Source organism: Gracilinanus agilis, chromosome 4 (genome assembly GCF_016433145.1).
Source record: "Gracilinanus agilis isolate LMUSP501 chromosome 4, AgileGrace, whole genome shotgun sequence".
Classification (NCBI taxonomy): domain Eukaryota; kingdom Metazoa; phylum Chordata; class Mammalia; order Didelphimorphia; family Didelphidae; genus Gracilinanus; species Gracilinanus agilis.
This window is the reverse complement of record NC_058133.1, coordinates 230,619,833-230,637,202: the sequence shown is the minus strand read 5'-3', so window position 1 is coordinate 230,637,202 and position 17,370 is coordinate 230,619,833. Positions and strand designations below refer to the sequence as shown.

Here is a 17,370-nt window from a genome sequence, read left to right as displayed (position 1 = left end):
GTTCCATATTTCAAGTGATTTGATTGAAACTAAAGTATATAACGTTGAATTATTTTAACATTCACACTTAAAAATAAAAGTTATTGAATCCAAAATGCAAGTGATGGTGCAAATTAATTAAATTCCAGAATATTTGAAAAAGAAAGCTTGGTAGCCTTGTCTACTAATTATTGATTCCTATGAAGCTTCTCCAAGTTTTGGCTGCCTTTTCTGTGCCTGCCCCCCAAGAGCTGAAGGTTGCCTCTTCTGGGTAGTGCATAATCTCATGGTTCCCACAGGCATACAAGGCCAGGGATCTGGCCCAGATGGACATCGCTCACAGTTTGACAGAAAAAGACTCCCTCCGAAGAAAAGTGTTTGAGCTAACAGATGAGGTCTGTGAACTACGGAAACAGCTCCAAAAGAGGCAGATAGAACCAGTGAGTGAGGTAAGGGAGGAGCTACCTGTGGTGAGGAATAGGAAGAAGATTGGAGTACTGAGATAGAGGGAGGTCATTGTACTCATCATGGCCTGGAAGGATGAGAATGAGAAAGAGCCAAATCTGAGGACACATGTGTCCAACAATTAATTTTTCCAATTTGGACAGTGACTCCCATTTTGATCTATAAGTAACACCATATGAATTATATGCAAATTACATACAGATGAACAATTTACTACTTTAGTCTGTATTGAGGGTGTCTTTTTTTAAATATGATTTTATTTTTTAAATAATTTTCCATGCTTACATGATTCATGTTCTTTCCCTCTCCTCTTCCCTTCTCCCTCCTGGAGTTGACAAGCAATTTAACTGGATTATATTTATATTATCACTCAAAACCTATTTCTATATTGTTCATTTTTGCCAGAGTAATCTTTTAAAACCAACACACCAAATCAGACAAATACTCATATAAACAAGTGATAAATCATATGTTTTTCTCCTGTATTTCTACTCGCATAGTTCTTTCTCTAGATGTGGATAGCATTCTTTCTCATGGGTCCCTCAGGATTATCTTGGATCATTGCATTGCTATCAGTTATTGTGTATAATGTACTCCTGGTTCTGCTCATTTCACTCTGCATCGATTCATGTAGGCCTTTCCACTTATAGAAATCAAGACATTCACTATTCCTTAGAGCACAATAGTATTCCATCACCATCATATACCACAATTTATTCAGCCATTCCCCAATCGAGGAATATCCCCTCATTTTCCAATTTTTTTGCCACCATAAAAAGCACAACTATAAATATTTTTGTACAAACAGATCCTTTCCTGTTTTATTTTATCTAGTGGTATTGTTGGATCAAAGGGCATGCATTCTTTTAAAACCCTTTGGGCATAATTCCAAATTGCCTTCCAGAATGATTGGATCACTTTACAACTCCACCAGCAATGCATTAATATTAGGGTGCCTTTTGTAATTAGAATATCACATGTTGTAGGAAGAGCCAGGTTAGAGAAAAACACAAGACCTAGGTTTAGATTCTGCCCTCTTTCCCAACAAGGAACTAAAATCTAACAATCTAGTTGCTTTTCGTGTCCCTGGTTATCCCTGGGATAGGGGTGTACAACAGCCTCACTGACTGTGTCCAAAGAGGACTGTGGATATAAGAAGAAAGAACTGGTGTTTCTAGGAAGATGCGGAGAGGGAAATAACCTGGGGTAGTTTGGCTGAACAAAAACTTCCAAGATAAACACCTTCCTGAAATCAATGAGCTTGTCCAATCCATTCTTTGGCAGACTAAAGAGGATGCTGAGGAGCCCTCAAAGAAGGGGAAACAGAGACTCACAAGGATGTATGCCATCAACCCTCAGGAGGACAGAGATTTCAGCTTGCTAAATTCCACAGAGGTATCAAGATTATCTCTTATTCTCCTGCTTTTTCAGGGACTGAGTTTGCTTCTAGTTAGAAGTCATCTCTGACTTAATTTGGAGAACAGTGTAGCACAACTTTCACTGAACAGTTTAGGCAAATCCCTGGAATAATAGGCACCTGCGAAGTTTACAGGACCTCAGGCCATAATGATTTTCCCTCCTGTATGGCAGGCAAACAACAGCTGCTTTCCTTGGTAATCCAACTCTTAGGTTACAATGGTGTTCAGAAATTCTGAGAAATGGGGGTAAGAATAAGCATTGCCATGAGGTCCTACCATGGGGCAATGACTGTACAGAAAGATTCAGGAGAGGCAGTGCTGAGGGGCACCTGAGAATGTGCTACTAAAGTTAATATCTTTCCAAAGAACAATCCTTTAGCCATCCTTCCATCTCACCTCTAGTGGGGAGGGGAAGAAAAAGGAAGGAGAGGGAGGACTTAGGTTGCTCTCCATGGTCCTGCTTGAGAGACAAGGTGTTATAACTTGGGAAAAAGTACAGTTTTATGCATATGTTTCTTGAGTGCATGTATGTGTCTATGTGCAAAATACATGAGGAGATGAGATATCCACAAGTTCAAGTCCAAATTTGATTTCCAATGTAGTTGTTACTTAAGCATGGATGAGTACCAGCATAACTAGCAGTATAATTTGGTACATGACTATAATCTAACTACATGTGCAATAGGAAAATATTTCTTGAGATATGCAGCAAGTTCATTGATTTTTACTCTCTATTATGCTTATCTGGGTAGCACTGCACAGATGTGAGTACTACTTCAAACCAGGAGCCGATGGGAAGCTTCTGTTCCAATAGCCCTGTGCCTCCTTGTAAACAATCACTCTGCAAGCGAGTCACTGAAGACTTCCTGGAAGACTCCATTTCTATAAGGTATGAGATTGAAGAAGACCTAGAGGTCACCATAATATGTCCTCTTTGGGTTTATTATAGTAGGTTGTAGGTGTGATAGATCTAGACCATGGTGCCACCTGTATGGGCATCACAGCAGTGCCAGGACAATACAGAACTACAGGGAAATGTACAGAGGGGAACTAATAACCTCACAGGGTTATTGTGAATAAAATTTTACAAAATAAAGTTTATAGCTTTTTTAAGTGGTAAAGCACTATGCAAATGTAACATAATCTTATTTTTCTCATCTTTTTCAATGGACTTCAGCTAGAAATGGTCCTGGACCAAGTCATTGTCTTTCTATTATTCTTTTATATTTAATGTTCTTTGAACTGTTATGAGGTAGATAAAATAGTACCTTTTTTAAAAATATAACTAAATAAAAGTTTTGGGGCATGAACTCATCTTCTATAGACTTCTAGAGTCTTTTTTTACTACAGTAAAAGACAAGATAACAGGGATGATATGTAACTCATTCTGTTTGCACATTATTTTGGCTACTTCTGTTAGATCTCTGTATTTTGAAAACTTTTCATGCTATGTAAATTAATAATAATGATAATAATAAACCTTTCTGGGGTGGAGAGAAGTGCTCTGAGATCCCTCTTCCTTTTTTCTGTAGTAGCTCCCAGGAGTTTCTTGATAGAGACTCTGGTGTCTCTTCAGCAGAGAAGTTAAATGACATAGAACTGACCTATGAAATGGTAGGTAAAGAAGGTAAGCATAACATTCTTTTTTCCCCCTAAACCCTTACCTTCTGTCTTAGAATTAATACTGTATTGATTCCAAGGCAGAAGAGTGGTAAAGGCTAGGCAATGAGTGTTAAGTGACTTGTCCAGGGTCACACAGCTAGGAAGTATCTGAGGCCAGATTTGAATTCAGTACCTCCCATCTCTGTGCCTGGCTCTCAATCCACTGAGCCCCTAGCCCCCATAGATATAATATTTTCGGAAAGTCTCTCCCAGTAAACCAGGTAATTCCCATCATGCCAGACCATTTTTAGATTAGAAGAATAATTAGAAGGGACCTTCAGGAATGTGGTCCCTGTGCTACCCTCCCCACCTCTAGCCTAGAAGAGTTTAAGTTAGATTATAAGAGTATATAGATTTCTGTTGGAATCTACCCAACAGCTTCTTAGGTCTGAGAGGTACACGGTTTAGGTGAGAAAGAATGAAACAGATACAGGGGGCTGTCCGTTAGCTCATGGCTACTCCAAAGATCATCTCTGAGCCTTCTTTATATCATTTTCAAAAAAAATCATTTCTCACAAAACATAATGAAGTTTCACAGCTGTGTAGACATGCCAAGGTTACAGAATTGCCTCACACGCAAATTTTTTCACACATAGATTATGCCAAGGGTCCAAGATTAAATTTTGAGACTTATTTTATCTAACATTTTATTTTAATGAAAGTTCCCATACCTTGAAAGATACATTAGAGAATGAGTCTTTAAGATTGTGAGGTAGAAAGTACCTAACTGAATGTGGAACTGTCTGACTGCTTGCTTTGACCTTGGTTTGTCTGGAAATGGATTCAGAGCCCTGGCAGTTTCTTGCTTAATTTCTGCCTTTTTGTCTTGGAGAAAAACTGTTAACTCCTTAACTGCTGGTTTACTATACAGTACTTAGGCTTTTTTTTTTTTTTTAACCCTTACCTTCCGTCTTGGAGTCAATACTGTGTATTGACTCCAAGGCAGAAGAGTGGTAAGAGTAGGCAATGGGGGTCAAGTGACTTGCCCAGAGTCACACAGCTAGGAAGTGGCTGAGGCCAGATTTGAACCTAGGACCTCCCGTCTCTAAGTACTTAGGCTTTTTATAAAACTTAAGACTATCCTAAAAGCTAAATTAATGTTTTCAATAAAAGAGAGGAGCCATAGAGAAGGGACAAAGGCTTTTGGATAGGCCATCCATTCTGTGACTTTATTTTCAGGTCATAGAAACCAATGTAGAGCTTTGCAAACTACGTTGGTCTTGATGGGGTCCAGAAATTATGCTAACAGACTGTATTTCTTTCTTGGCCTCCTACAGATTTCAACCTACTATTGGCTTATCTAGTCCAACTAGATAAAGAAGCCAAAGATCAGAGAGACTAAGTGATTTGCCCATTCACATTAGTGACAATGGCAAAATTAGTATTTTAATTCAGGCTTTCAGACTCCAAACCCAACACTCTTTCCATTGTAGTATTTCTGGCATGTCACTCTATGTTAAAATATATTTTCATGTAGCATGATCCTGGTTATTGTTCTTTCTCTTCCTTTCTTCCTTCCTTCCTTTCTTCCTTCCTTCCTTCCTCCCTTCCTCCCTCCCTCCCTCTCTCCCTCCCTCCCTCTCTCTCTTCCTTTCTTTCTTTTTTTCTTTCTTTCTTTCTTTCTTTCTTTCTTTCTTTCTTTCTTTCTTTCTTTCTTTCTTTCTTCCTNTCCTCTCTTTCTTCTTTCTCCCTTCCTTTACTTTTCAGTCTCTCTTTTTTCCTCTTTCCTTCCTTCCTTCTTTCTTTCTATCTTCCTTCCTTCTTTCTTTCTATCTTCCTTCCTTCCTTCCTCTGTCCCTTTCTCCCTCCTACCCTCTCTTCCTTCCTTGTACAGATAGCACAAGTTCTATCTTCTCTCTCTGTCTCTCTTTGTGACTTTCTCTCCCTGCCTGTGTCTGTCTCTATGACTCCCTGTCTGTCTGTCTGTCTCTTTCTTGATGTAGTAGGAAAAAATTGGAGTCAGGCAACCTTGATTTAAATCCTGACCCTACCAATTACTCAACATATGACTTAGGCTAGTTACTTCCCATTTCTGACCCACAACTTCCTCATCTGTAAAATCTATAAAAACTTGATTTCTAAGGTTCCTTCTAGCACTAACATTCTGTGCTACTGGTGTCTTCTCTTCTCTCTGGATCTGAGGAAGCTTATCCTTCCACTCTTTAGAGGAGGACAATGGAGTTGAGTCCTCTGTAGGACATGGGAAATTTGGGATTCTTGGCCAAGATGTAATAATAACTACTTATATTTATATTGTTGTTTGCATACATTATCTCATTAGGAGCATTGGAGAGAGTACTTTACTTGGGTGCCTGAACTTGGCAGCAGCAAATATGAGTTCAAAATCCCAACTTGACCACCTTATGTGACCTTGAGCAAGACATTTAGTCACTCTGAATCTCAGGTTTCTCATTTGCAAAATGGCAGTGTTGGACTCATCTATTGGCTTTTGGAGTCCCTTCTGATGTCCCTTTCTATGATCCTTCCCAGGTCTCTTTACACCACTCTTATGCTTTAAAGATAGCATGACAATCTACTCTAATTATCTAAGGATATGCAGAAGTATGCAGAAGTCAGATCCTATCAGAGACAGAGAATCAATTATTAAATTTTTAGTATGAGCATTATATCTTTTGTTGTGGTTGTTCAATCGTATCCAATCCTTCATGATCTTTGTAGTCCGAGTTTTTCTTGGCAAAGATACTAGAGTTTTTACCATTTCCTTCTCCAGCTCATTTTACAGATGAGAAAACTGAGGCAAAAAGAGTTAAATTGCTTGCCAAAGGCCACAAAACTAGTTAGTATCTACAGCCACATTTGAACTTAGGAAACGGAGTCTTCCTGACTTCAAGCCTTGCATTCTATCCACTACCACCTAGCCATCCTATTTATACCTTAGAAATCAGCAAATGCTTCTAATTTATTTATTTGATTGTCTTATACTAAGGAAATTAATGAAGAAACTGTTAATAATGCAAATTGAATTTTTAAAGTATGTTATATATACATGTTTTTTTACTCTTATCTTCTTAGAATCAATACTAAGTATTGGTTCCAAGAAAGAAGATCTGTAAAGGCTAAGCAGTTGGAGCCAAATGACTTGACGTCACATAGCTAGGAAGTATCTGAGACCAGATTTGAACCAGGACCTCCTATCTCCAAGTCTGGCTCTCTATCCACTGAGCCACCTTTGTATATGTTTCTTGATTGTGTTTTGGAGGTGGGGAGCAGAGCTAGTTGTTGGACATTTACCAGCACACCACTACCTAAAGCCAGCCAAAGTATAATTGCTGTGAGTTGGAGAAGCTATATCACATTTCCAGTGTTCTTCCCCGTCATCCGCTTATCAGGGATTCATCCTCATGGCCACAAGGTGGTGCTAATATACCATCAAATTGTTAAGCCTCATTGACCAGATAAACTGGTCTTTTAAGGATACTAGGAAGCTTTGTGAAAAAACCATAGAACATTAAATTTTAAAGCTAAAGGTTCCTTAAATATCATCAAACCCATTTTACAGAGGAGGAAATAGAGGTCTAAATAGGATAAGTGATTTTATCGAAATAACAAAGCCAGTTAGTGGCATGACTGGGATTAGAATTCATTTCTCTAGACTTCCTAAGAACATTGTCCAATGGCTTAGGTGGGGAGGAAGGACCTGCACTATTTACATTCTCTAGGATAGTATAAATCAGTAGTTATTCTAAGCCATCGGACATTCTTCCTGGTGGCTTGGCATCCTACAGTGTAAGTTAGTTTGGGTGAACTTCCAGAAAAGGGAAGAATGTTGTGGTAGTGGAGTATCTGGTTGGATTCCAGAATCCTGTACTCTGCTGTCCATCTGCAAACTTACACATCTTAACTTAACTTTTCCTATAGCACATCAGACCCTTCAGCCTTTGGTTTTAGGATCCTATGATTCTTTTTCAGGTAGGATTGGCTCCATCAGTCTGGTCTTCATTCACTTGTTCTATATTTCTTAGCAGGTCTCCCTGGAACAGAGAATATCCAGAAGGCATTTTTTCCAAGTCCCTGCTCTCCAGAAAAGTGAGTATCTAGGACCTTTTTATTGTTATGGAGTTGATGAGGCAGGATAAAGGGAAGAACTTCTAATATAGTCTCTATCTCTGCAAGGTAGGTGAGGCAATGGACTTTTCAAGTGGGGAATGAGGCAGGGCTATCACCTATATTTCAGGCCACCTGATGAATCTTTAATGGAGGACCTGGAAGGAACCAACTTATGTTCTTGATTTGCATTTAAGAAGGATTTGTAGAAAAGGACATTTTTTTTTCCCATTCAGCAATGTTCTAAAGCATCGTCGCCATGCTAGGAAGATCCTAAGTCAGGTAACAGGACTGGTCTTCCAAGGGGACTCCTTATTGGATCAAATCAGCATCATTGGTGGAAACCACACAGGCATCTTTATTCACCGAGTCACCCCTGGCTCTGCAGCAGATGAAATGGCTTTGCGTTCTGGCACCCAGATCATAATGGTATGTATGTCTGCCAGCTGGCCCCAGCTATATGAATAACTTGATTTTCTGATGGATGGAGGGGAAATAATACTGCATGTAGATAACCCAAAATATTACATAATATTCAATTTCTTTTTATTCGGTTTTGGATCTCTCAGTCTATTTGTTTATCTAAATAGATAGGCATATGGACACATATAGAGAATATATACAATGTATAAAGCTTCTGTGAGACCCCTGACCTCTGGAAGATGGATCAGGTTCAATCTTGGGAGCCTTTTTTGAATAATAATATCTACGGTTCATTTCATCTTCATCTTTGTTTCTCCTGAGAATATAAAAATCTTTCTCTGAAAGCTCTGTCAGGTATTCTGTTAGTATTGAGTTAATATGGAAATCAAACATAGGACAGGTGGACTTAAGAGACAATAAGAAACAGAAAACTGTTCACAAATCAGTTAGAAGAGTTCTTTTTTTCTGCCTCTTGAACTGTCATCCTGGGTCCACGGCCAGTTTATTGCATCCTCGGGGATGCTGGAATCCAACCAGATACTCACACTCTTCTTCCTTGGGTCTGTGTGCCTTGTTGTCCCAAAGATCTCTGGAGATGCTGTATGGATCTGGTTGTTTAAAACTTGAAAACAGTGAGGGGCATCCCTTACTGTAGTATCAGCATTCTGTTATCTATTCACTTTTTCCATGTTCAGCCTCACTCCTGTATCTTCACATGGCTCCCCTTCTATGCTTTCTGCTATTGGGCATGTTTCGTGTATGAAGTCCCAAGCTGTTTACCAACCAAGTGGTTGCTTACTTAGAAGTTCTTGGTGCTTTCTAAGCCTTAAGATCTTCCTCCTTTGTGTAAGAGATCTGGATGGAGAAGAAGGAGCATGCTGTTTTCTTACTGGCACATTCTCTGTGTGTGTATGTGTGTGCACCTATTTGTTTTTCTTTACTTCATCATAAAATTTGTTTTTAAAGAAATCTGTGCGTAGATTATTTTTGCTGTTATTGCACAATTATATCTGACTTTTCTTGACCCCATTTGGGATTTTCTTGGCAAACATACTGGAGTGGTTTTCCATTTCCTTCTTCAGCTCATTTTTACAGATGAGGAAACTAAGGCAAACAGGGTTAAGTGACTTGTCCAGAGTCACATAGATAGTAAGTGTCTGAAGCTGGATTTGAACTTAGATCTTTCTTATTCCAGGCCCAGCAATCTATCCTTGAGCCATCTAGATGAATACATAAATTATTACTTAGTTCCAATTCTGTTCCTTCTTCTACTGGACACTGCAAATTTGAGAGATGTTTGAATTAAGTAAGGCTGGGATGGGAGATAGCAATGGGTCAAGCCATGGCAGGAGATAGTTTTTCTTGGCAAATAATAGTGGAGGCAGGACTTCGTCCATTAAGAAAGAATAGGGAATTTTATGCTGGGACAGCTAAGTGAAGAATAAAAAGTTATTTCTCATCCCTTTAGGATTCAAATGACACATTGGACTAAGTTATGAGAGCAAAGACTTTTTCATAGGGTCCAGGATATACTGCTATAAATCCTTGGTCCTTTATCCTGAAATCTCAGATAGACATGAGATTTATTTCCATTGCCTCTATTTTATCCTTCCTTTATTACTGCTTTATTATTACAGGGCACTGTGCAGTTAGAAATCGCAGCTGTTGTTAGTGGTCCTAAGAAGGGCATTAGCTTTTCTCCCATTTTGTAGGCAATAGATAAAAGGAAATAGAGATCTCTGGACAGGTATTTTTTTAAAGGATGGTCCATTATACTGAAATTGAGGGCTAGTTATCTGGAAAGAAAAGAGAGAGATGAGCCTAATGATTGACAGAACAATATGGCATCGAGTTATATTGTTCTTTAGCATCTTTCTCTGGCATGTCTGTTTTTCTCTTGGAAACTGATGTATGGGTTATACTTTGAACTACCAAAGTTTCTGGCTTTATAGAATGCCTATGAGTTTGAGTGATGGTGACTCTGAGCCACAACAGCAGCAATGTTATTGAAAATAATGTCTGAGCTCTTCACTGTCCTCTTGCACATGCTTATGTTAGAGACTCTAGAACCATTGTAGTGAGAAGTCTTAGGACCCTGATATCTCTTACCCTATGAAGAGCATAAAAAAGGTATGGTTTATGTCTGAGGTCTACTATGGCCAAGACATATGAACAGCTGGACACCAAGACTGCCTTTTCTTAAAAATCATTCCATCATTTCTGAGTTATCCTTAGATCATGGAGTTGGTAGAAGCCAAGGTTAAAGGACCTTTAGAAGACAACAATAGCTATAAAACATCTTTTGTGTTTTATCTGGCCATGGTTAATAGCACAAAACCTCACACATAGAAGGCACTTAAGTATTTACCTAATTGCACTGTCTTGAAGACTTTAGTTATCATCCTAGTTCAAGTGTTGCTGGCTTTATCTACAGGTGGATTATGATTCAAAGGAGGTTACATTCAAGGCTATCCTGGAGGACACAACCCTTGAGCAGGCAATAGAGCTTCTCAAGAGGGTGAATGGCTTCTGCTGCCTATCCGTGAAGGTCAACATGGAGGGTACAGATTCCTTTTAATCCTTATTTCCCTTCCAAAGTTTCACCATATTCCTCTTCTCCACTCTTCTCCTTTCATCTGTGACTCTCCATAAGATTCTGTTCCTTTGGACATTGCATACCCACTACTCCCCACTGAACTCCAGAGCCAGGAACAGAATTTAGAGCATGCCCAGATAGTAGAAGGACTTCTAGTTCTAGAGTTAAGAGAACTTTGGTTCAAAATGTGCCTCTGATATTTTCTAAATGTGTATTTAGGCGAGTCACTTAATTTCTCCTATCCCTCAGTTTTGTTGTTGCTAAAATGAAGGGTTTTACTCCATGATCTCATAGTCCCTTCCAGACCTAATGCTATGATTAATATTAAGATCATTGCTAAGGATTAGTATCTTTTTCTAAAGCATTCTACCTTGGCACATCTAGTCCTCAATCTACAATTTCACTGCCCTTCTGCATTTTCATTGTTCTCCTCTTCCCATTATTGCCAGGTTACAAGAGATTGGTCCAGGACATAGAGAACAAAGTGACCACCTCAGGAGATTCATTCTATATCCGGGTCAACTTGTCCATGGAAGGAAAGGCAGATGGGGAGCTACAAGTGCAGTGTAATGACATCTTACATGTCACTGACACCATGTACCAAGGCCAAAGTTGTTGGCATGCTCATCGAGTCAATTTGTACAACAGGAAGGACACAGAGCATGGCACCATCCCCAACTACTCACAGTGAGTTGCTTATGCCAAATATATATGCTACTCATTCATTCAGTCAACAAAAATTGATTAAGTACCTACCATATGCTAAACATCAGCTCAAAATATTGTGATACATCCTTAAGAGTAGCTACTGGGCTTAATTCTGTATAAACTTCCTCAGAATGTGCTATGGTATCCAAGGAACAAACCTTATGTCACTTTAGGATGATAAAAGGTTTCTTTTTGTCTTGTACAGCTCCCTATCATATGAGGTCTAGCTGACTGTAGACTATAGGCTAATGAAGAGTGATGAATTATCACAAGGGGTTAAAATCATTAACTCTATAAAGAATTTCTTATTAGACCTATTACCTGTTAATAATAATCTTCTCCTTTAGCCTTAGAAGGTACTTTGGGGGGACATTTTATGCAGAATTAAGCCCAGTAGCTACTCTTCAAGGATGTACCAGAGCCCCAATATCATCAGCAATATTTCGAGCTGATGTTTAGCATACGATAGGTACTTAATTATAAATAATTAATAACTTTAGTAGAGATGCAAGACACAAAATAAATCCACATAAATCACCAGCATTTCCATATATTACTAACAAAGTTCAGCAGCCATAGAAAGAGAAATTTCATTTGAAATAACTCAACAATATAAAATACCTAGGAATCTACTTGCCAAGACAAACACAGGAATTATATGAACACAATTACAAAACAAATAAAGTCAAATCTAAACAATTAGAAAAATATTAATTGTTCATTGGTAGGCCAACCTAATATAGTAAAAATGACAATTCTACCGAAATTAATTTACTTATTTAGTGCTATACCAATCAAATTACCAAATAATTATTTTATAGAATTAAAAATAATAATAAAATTGATCTGGAAGAACAAAAGGCCAAGAATATCAAAGGAATTAGTGAAAAAAAAGTGAAGGAAGGTGGTCTAATAGTACCAGATTTCAAATTGTATTATAGAGCAGTAATCATCAAAACAGTCTGGTACTGTCTAAGACATAGTTCAATAGACTAGATGAAATATACAATATACAGGGATAAGTGTCCTTCGCAACCTAGTGTTTGATAAATCCAAAGACCCAGCATTTGGGATAAGAACTCACTATTAACAAAAACTGCTATGAAAATTGGTAAATAGTATAGCAGAAACTAGGTATAGACCAATATCTCACACCCTACACGAAGATAAGGTCAAAATAGGTATATGATTTAGATATAAAGCAATATCATAAGTAAGTTAGGGAAGCATAGAGAAGTTTACCTAGCAGAACTATGGAGAAGGAAAGAATTTATGACCAAACAAAAGGTAGCATTATAAGATATACAATTAATAATTTTGATTATATTGATTATATTAAATTAAAAAGCTTCTATACAAACAAAACCAATGTAACCAAAATTAGAAGGGAAACAACAAACTGGTAAAATATTTTTATAACAAATTTTTCTGATAAAGTTGTAATTTCTCAAATCTATGGAGAAATAAATCAAATTTATAAACATATAAGACTTTCCCCAATTGACAAATAGGCAAAGGATATGAAAAAGCAATAATCAGATGAAGAAATCAAAGCTATCAATAATCATATGAAAAAATGTTCTAAATCACTCTTGATTAGAGAAATGCACATTAAAACAACTTTGGGGTACCACTTCATACCAATATGACAGTAATGGAAAGTGATAAATGTTGGAGGGGATGTAGCAAAATTGAGACACTAACACATGGTTGGTGGAGTTGTGAACTGATCCAACCATTCTTGGGGGCAATTTGGAACTATGCCCAAAGAACCATAAAATTGGGCATACCCTTTGATCCTGTAATACCATTACTGGGTTTTTATCCCAAAGAGATAATAAAAAAAAGGGGAAAGGACCTACTTGTACAAAAATATTTATAGCAGCTCTTTTTGTGGTGACAAAGAAAAGGAAATTGAAGGGCTGTCCATCATTTGAGGAATGGCTGAACAAATTGTAGTATATGTTGGTGATTTAATACTATTATGCTATAAGAAATGATAAGCAAGATGATTTCAGAAAAATCTGGAAAGATCTACATGATCTATAGAATGAAATGAACAGAACTGGAAGAACATTGTACACAGTAACAGCAATATTTTATGATGATCAACTATGAAAACTTGGCTACTCTAAGCAGTGCAATGATCTGGGACAATTCTGAAGGACTTATGACAGGGAATGCTATCTACCTCCAGAGATGTGGATCAAAGCATACTATCTTTCATATCAGTGTATTTATGGTTTTATTTTGAAGTTTTGGTTCTGTAGGAGTGTGCTCTTATAACAATGGCCTGTATGGAAGTATGTTTTGCATGATAAAAAAGATCATAATAGAAACATGGCTGAATATTAGATGATCCTGTTAAAATGCATTTTGAGTCTAAAATTTCTTTGGATCACTGTGTTTAACATGCTCAAGTTAAAGGTCAAACATTACAGGGCTATATGCCAGTTTTAGAACAAAATCCAACAATATTCTGAAGCAGTGGACCATGAGACTTTTAATAATCTTGATGAGACTTATAGCAAGGGTTGTACCCAAAGGAACATGAATGGGGGTGGACCTATAGGGACTATCCTAATAGATTAGTTGCAAAAGCTCCCCTGAAAATTTCATGGGGCTTATATGGTTTAAAGGGCTTAGGGCTGGGGACAACTAAGTGGCTCAGTGGATTCAGAGCCAGTCCTAGAGATGGGAGATCCTGGGTTCAACTCTGGCCTCAGATACTTCCTAGCTGTGCTACCCTGCCTAACCTTGGAAACAATACCCAGTATTGATTCTAAGTTGGAAGGTAAGGTTAAAAAAAAAAAGGACTTGATGCTTTTAGATTATGAACAATTCCATTATTGTCCACCAAGTAAGAAGAGCCACTGAAATGGACTTTAAACTAGACATGGCCCTGACCTCAGTCACTTTCTCCCTTCCAATCTGATAAGAGAATCAGTACTATCTGAGCCTAATTCTGGAAGTCTGGAAACAAGGCTGGGGCCCTTCCCTTATTCTTGCAATGGGGCAATGTTCCCATGTGGTAACTAGACCAGGGGCTCAGCCAGGTGCCCTTGAACCTGGGTCTCTGACTGTCTTTTTTGCTTTTTGTTTCTTTCCCAGGCTACTTCCAACATTGTGAGTGTTGAGCTGTTACTAAAGGCTTTCCCACATTCAATGCATCCTGGTTCTCTCCAGGATGATTTCTCTGATGTAAAATGAGTTATTTTATATTCTTATCTAAACATATCTCCCATAATCTATAGAGATAGGTGTAGGGATATTTTAAATTTCCAATCTGAAATATGTAACCAAATAGTGATTCTAAAACAGACACGTCCAGCATTAGAGACAGTGAGTTCAAGAAGTTGGAGCTTTTGGGTGCCTTAGTTAGAACAGTGTGGCAGCATTGTATTCCAGTGTTTTTTAGAAAATATGATCATCAATAGGAGGATGGGTCCAATACTTGGTCTGGTTTACTAGAAGACATAAATCTGTAGGAAATTATTAGGACAGTGAAAAACCTCATATGAAATCTGAATTGATGATTTAGTAGTTCTTCAAATTGTTTTACATTCTGATCATTTTAAATAACCTCCCTGGAGAGGATAGCAGTAGTTGTTGTAATGCTACTGCCTATTTAATTTTTTTTCTAATGTCAATGCATGCTTGTGTATAATAAACATTTCTTTTATGGAGAGGAAATAGCTGTCCTATACCTGATAAATATTGTATAATGAGTACTTTTCCACTCCCCGCTTTGGGGAACCCCAGGATAAGAGCCAAACTTAAGCCAGAGATGAGACAAAAGAATCCAAGGGCCCCTTAGTGAAGTAGAGGGTGGAGCATTAGATCATGGGTAGATCATGACCTCTAAGTCAGGTTCTTTTGTCTCATATATATCCCTGAGGAAGTTATTTAAAACTAGCAAAACATGAAGTAGTTTGTAGCATGCTAAATAATGATTTTACATTTCACCTTAGCTCTATTCTGACCAGGCATTGGGCTCATCTTCCTGCAGGTGAACACTTTCTCCAAAAAGTCTTGGAGTAGCAGAATACTCACCTATTGCCCAATAATTCTAACTGAAGGATTCTGGAATTCTAATTTCTTGAATTCACTAGGCTGACTCCAGTGATGGAAATGTCCATCTCAGGATCACTATTCAGTCACTTATTTCAGCTCAGGAAAGAAAAAAAGAGATAAAAAGAAAAAGATAAAGCAGAAAAGACAGCCAGAGATCCAGATTCAAACTCACTTAACTGAACTACCAATCTAGCTGCCACATGGGAGTAGTTGCCATGCTTTAAGGGGAAGATTAGGGTCCCAGCTCTGCTCCTACCCTTCCAGGAAGAAACTCAATTTCTAGAGATTCCCTACAAAATTTCTACACATTTCTACAGAAATTATAAATTTACTCAGTAAGATTGGAAGAAAGAAAAGGACTGAGGTCAGGATTGTGCCTTATTAAAGAGCCACTGAATCAGAGGCTTTTCTTACTTAGTGGACAATAAGAGAATTGGTACAATTGCAATTGCAATCCTTTAGTTGCTAGGTAAGCTCCTAAATATAATCTCTGGGATGGACCCTATAGGTGCACTTCCCCTACATTCCCACATCCATTACATGGGATGTAACTCCAGCTACACAGGGGTATATTATTTTTTTGCTCTTCTAGAATAACCTGGACAATCCCCCCCTCCTCTTGGATCCTAGTCTTTTTCCCTCAAAAGCTTCTTTTTTACAGCTCTGGTTTGAAAATGGTTGCACCAAAACCGGATTTTCTGATGGCTGAGTTCACCAATTCACTCTCTTCCTTTTTCGTGGCAGGGCTCAGCAGCAGCTTATCACTATCATCCAGGACATGACTCACCAGAGAAAAGTCATCCAAAAGGTGAAAAAGTTTTAGGGTCAGGAACATTTAAGCTTACTTTGACTGTTCCTATTCTTAGGTCACACACAAAAAAATTCCTTAGGCAGAGATTTTGGACACAAAGGACACCCATTCCTTTGGAGCCTTTTTCTTTTGTCCCCCAGTCATTCTTTCCTGATCTCTTTGCTAATCTCCTCTAAAATGGGGTACTGGAGTGGTGGAGGCAAAAACCTGCAGTACTTTTCCTCTAGGGATGTTGCTAGGGTGGAGTTTGGTGCTTTCTGTAACATAGCCTCTATGTGAAGAGGATAAATTTGCCATTTTGAATGAATTATGTAAACTTTGGTCCCTTGCCCTTTCTGTAATCTTTTCAAAGCTGTAGTTTTCCAGTTCCAGAGCTCTGGGGCTGACGTGCTGTTCCCAGGCCCTGAAAGTGACCACCCACATAGATATATTCCTTATTCATTGACTTAGCTCTCTTTATGCATCTACATGTAACATAATCTTTAATGCTATCATTTCCTAGTTTTGTTTGCCCTCCATTCCCTAGCTATTCCTCTATCCTATTTTTATTTCTTTTGGATTTTTTTTTCTCTCTCTCTAACTCCATACATAAGCTCCTTCAGAGGAAGGATTGGTTTTTGTTTGGTTTTTGCTTCATTAACAGCTAACACAATGTCTTGTACCAGAAGGCACTTGATAAATGATTGTTGGATTGGATTAGAAGGAGCCAACCTGAGAGGATTCCCTCCTGTCACCTCTCTTTGAAGCCCTTTTCATGTAGCTAGCCCTCGTTCTTCTACCCTTATGTCTACCCCATAATATAAGCATGGAGATCTTCAGGTGACCTATGGGATGGGGAGGAAGGGTAATACAGGAGATCTGCTCAGTGGTGCCATGATTTACCCTTCTGAAAAATTTGCTTGAGAAAGAACCTTGGAACCCCTCATCACACTCTCTGGAACTTTTAACTTCCAGTCTCTTCTTTCTCTTTTTCTCCCACCCATTGATTTTGCAGTCATCTGGGGGGCAACAGAAATTAGTGCGCATCATCAGCATGGACAAGACTAAGGCCAACCCATTATGGTCTTCCTTGGATGGGAGCCAGACTGAGTCCAGCAAGTTGGAAGGTGTGACTGGGGCTCATTGATGGTAAAGGGAAGTTGAAGGAATGTGTTTTCAGGGTAAAGAAG

General features: G+C 38.4%; 1 protein-coding gene across 1 annotated transcript in view; it reads left to right on the top strand.

Moving 5' to 3' along the window:
- CARD14 (caspase recruitment domain family member 14) overlaps positions 1–17,370 on the top strand; it is a 40,855-nt gene that overhangs the window by 20,175 nt on the left and 3,310 nt on the right. Inside the window, exons 7-14 of the mRNA XM_044675170.1 lie at positions 279–428; positions 1,729–1,839; positions 2,615–2,751; positions 7,826–8,018; positions 10,447–10,573; positions 11,058–11,295; positions 16,135–16,198; positions 17,196–17,307. Of these exons, the coding sequence (XP_044531105.1) occupies positions 279–428; positions 1,729–1,839; positions 2,615–2,751; positions 7,826–8,018; positions 10,447–10,573; positions 11,058–11,295; positions 16,135–16,198; positions 17,196–17,307 (1,132 nt within the window). The remainder of the gene's footprint in view (positions 1–278; positions 429–1,728; positions 1,840–2,614; positions 2,752–7,825; positions 8,019–10,446; positions 10,574–11,057; positions 11,296–16,134; positions 16,199–17,195; positions 17,308–17,370) is intronic.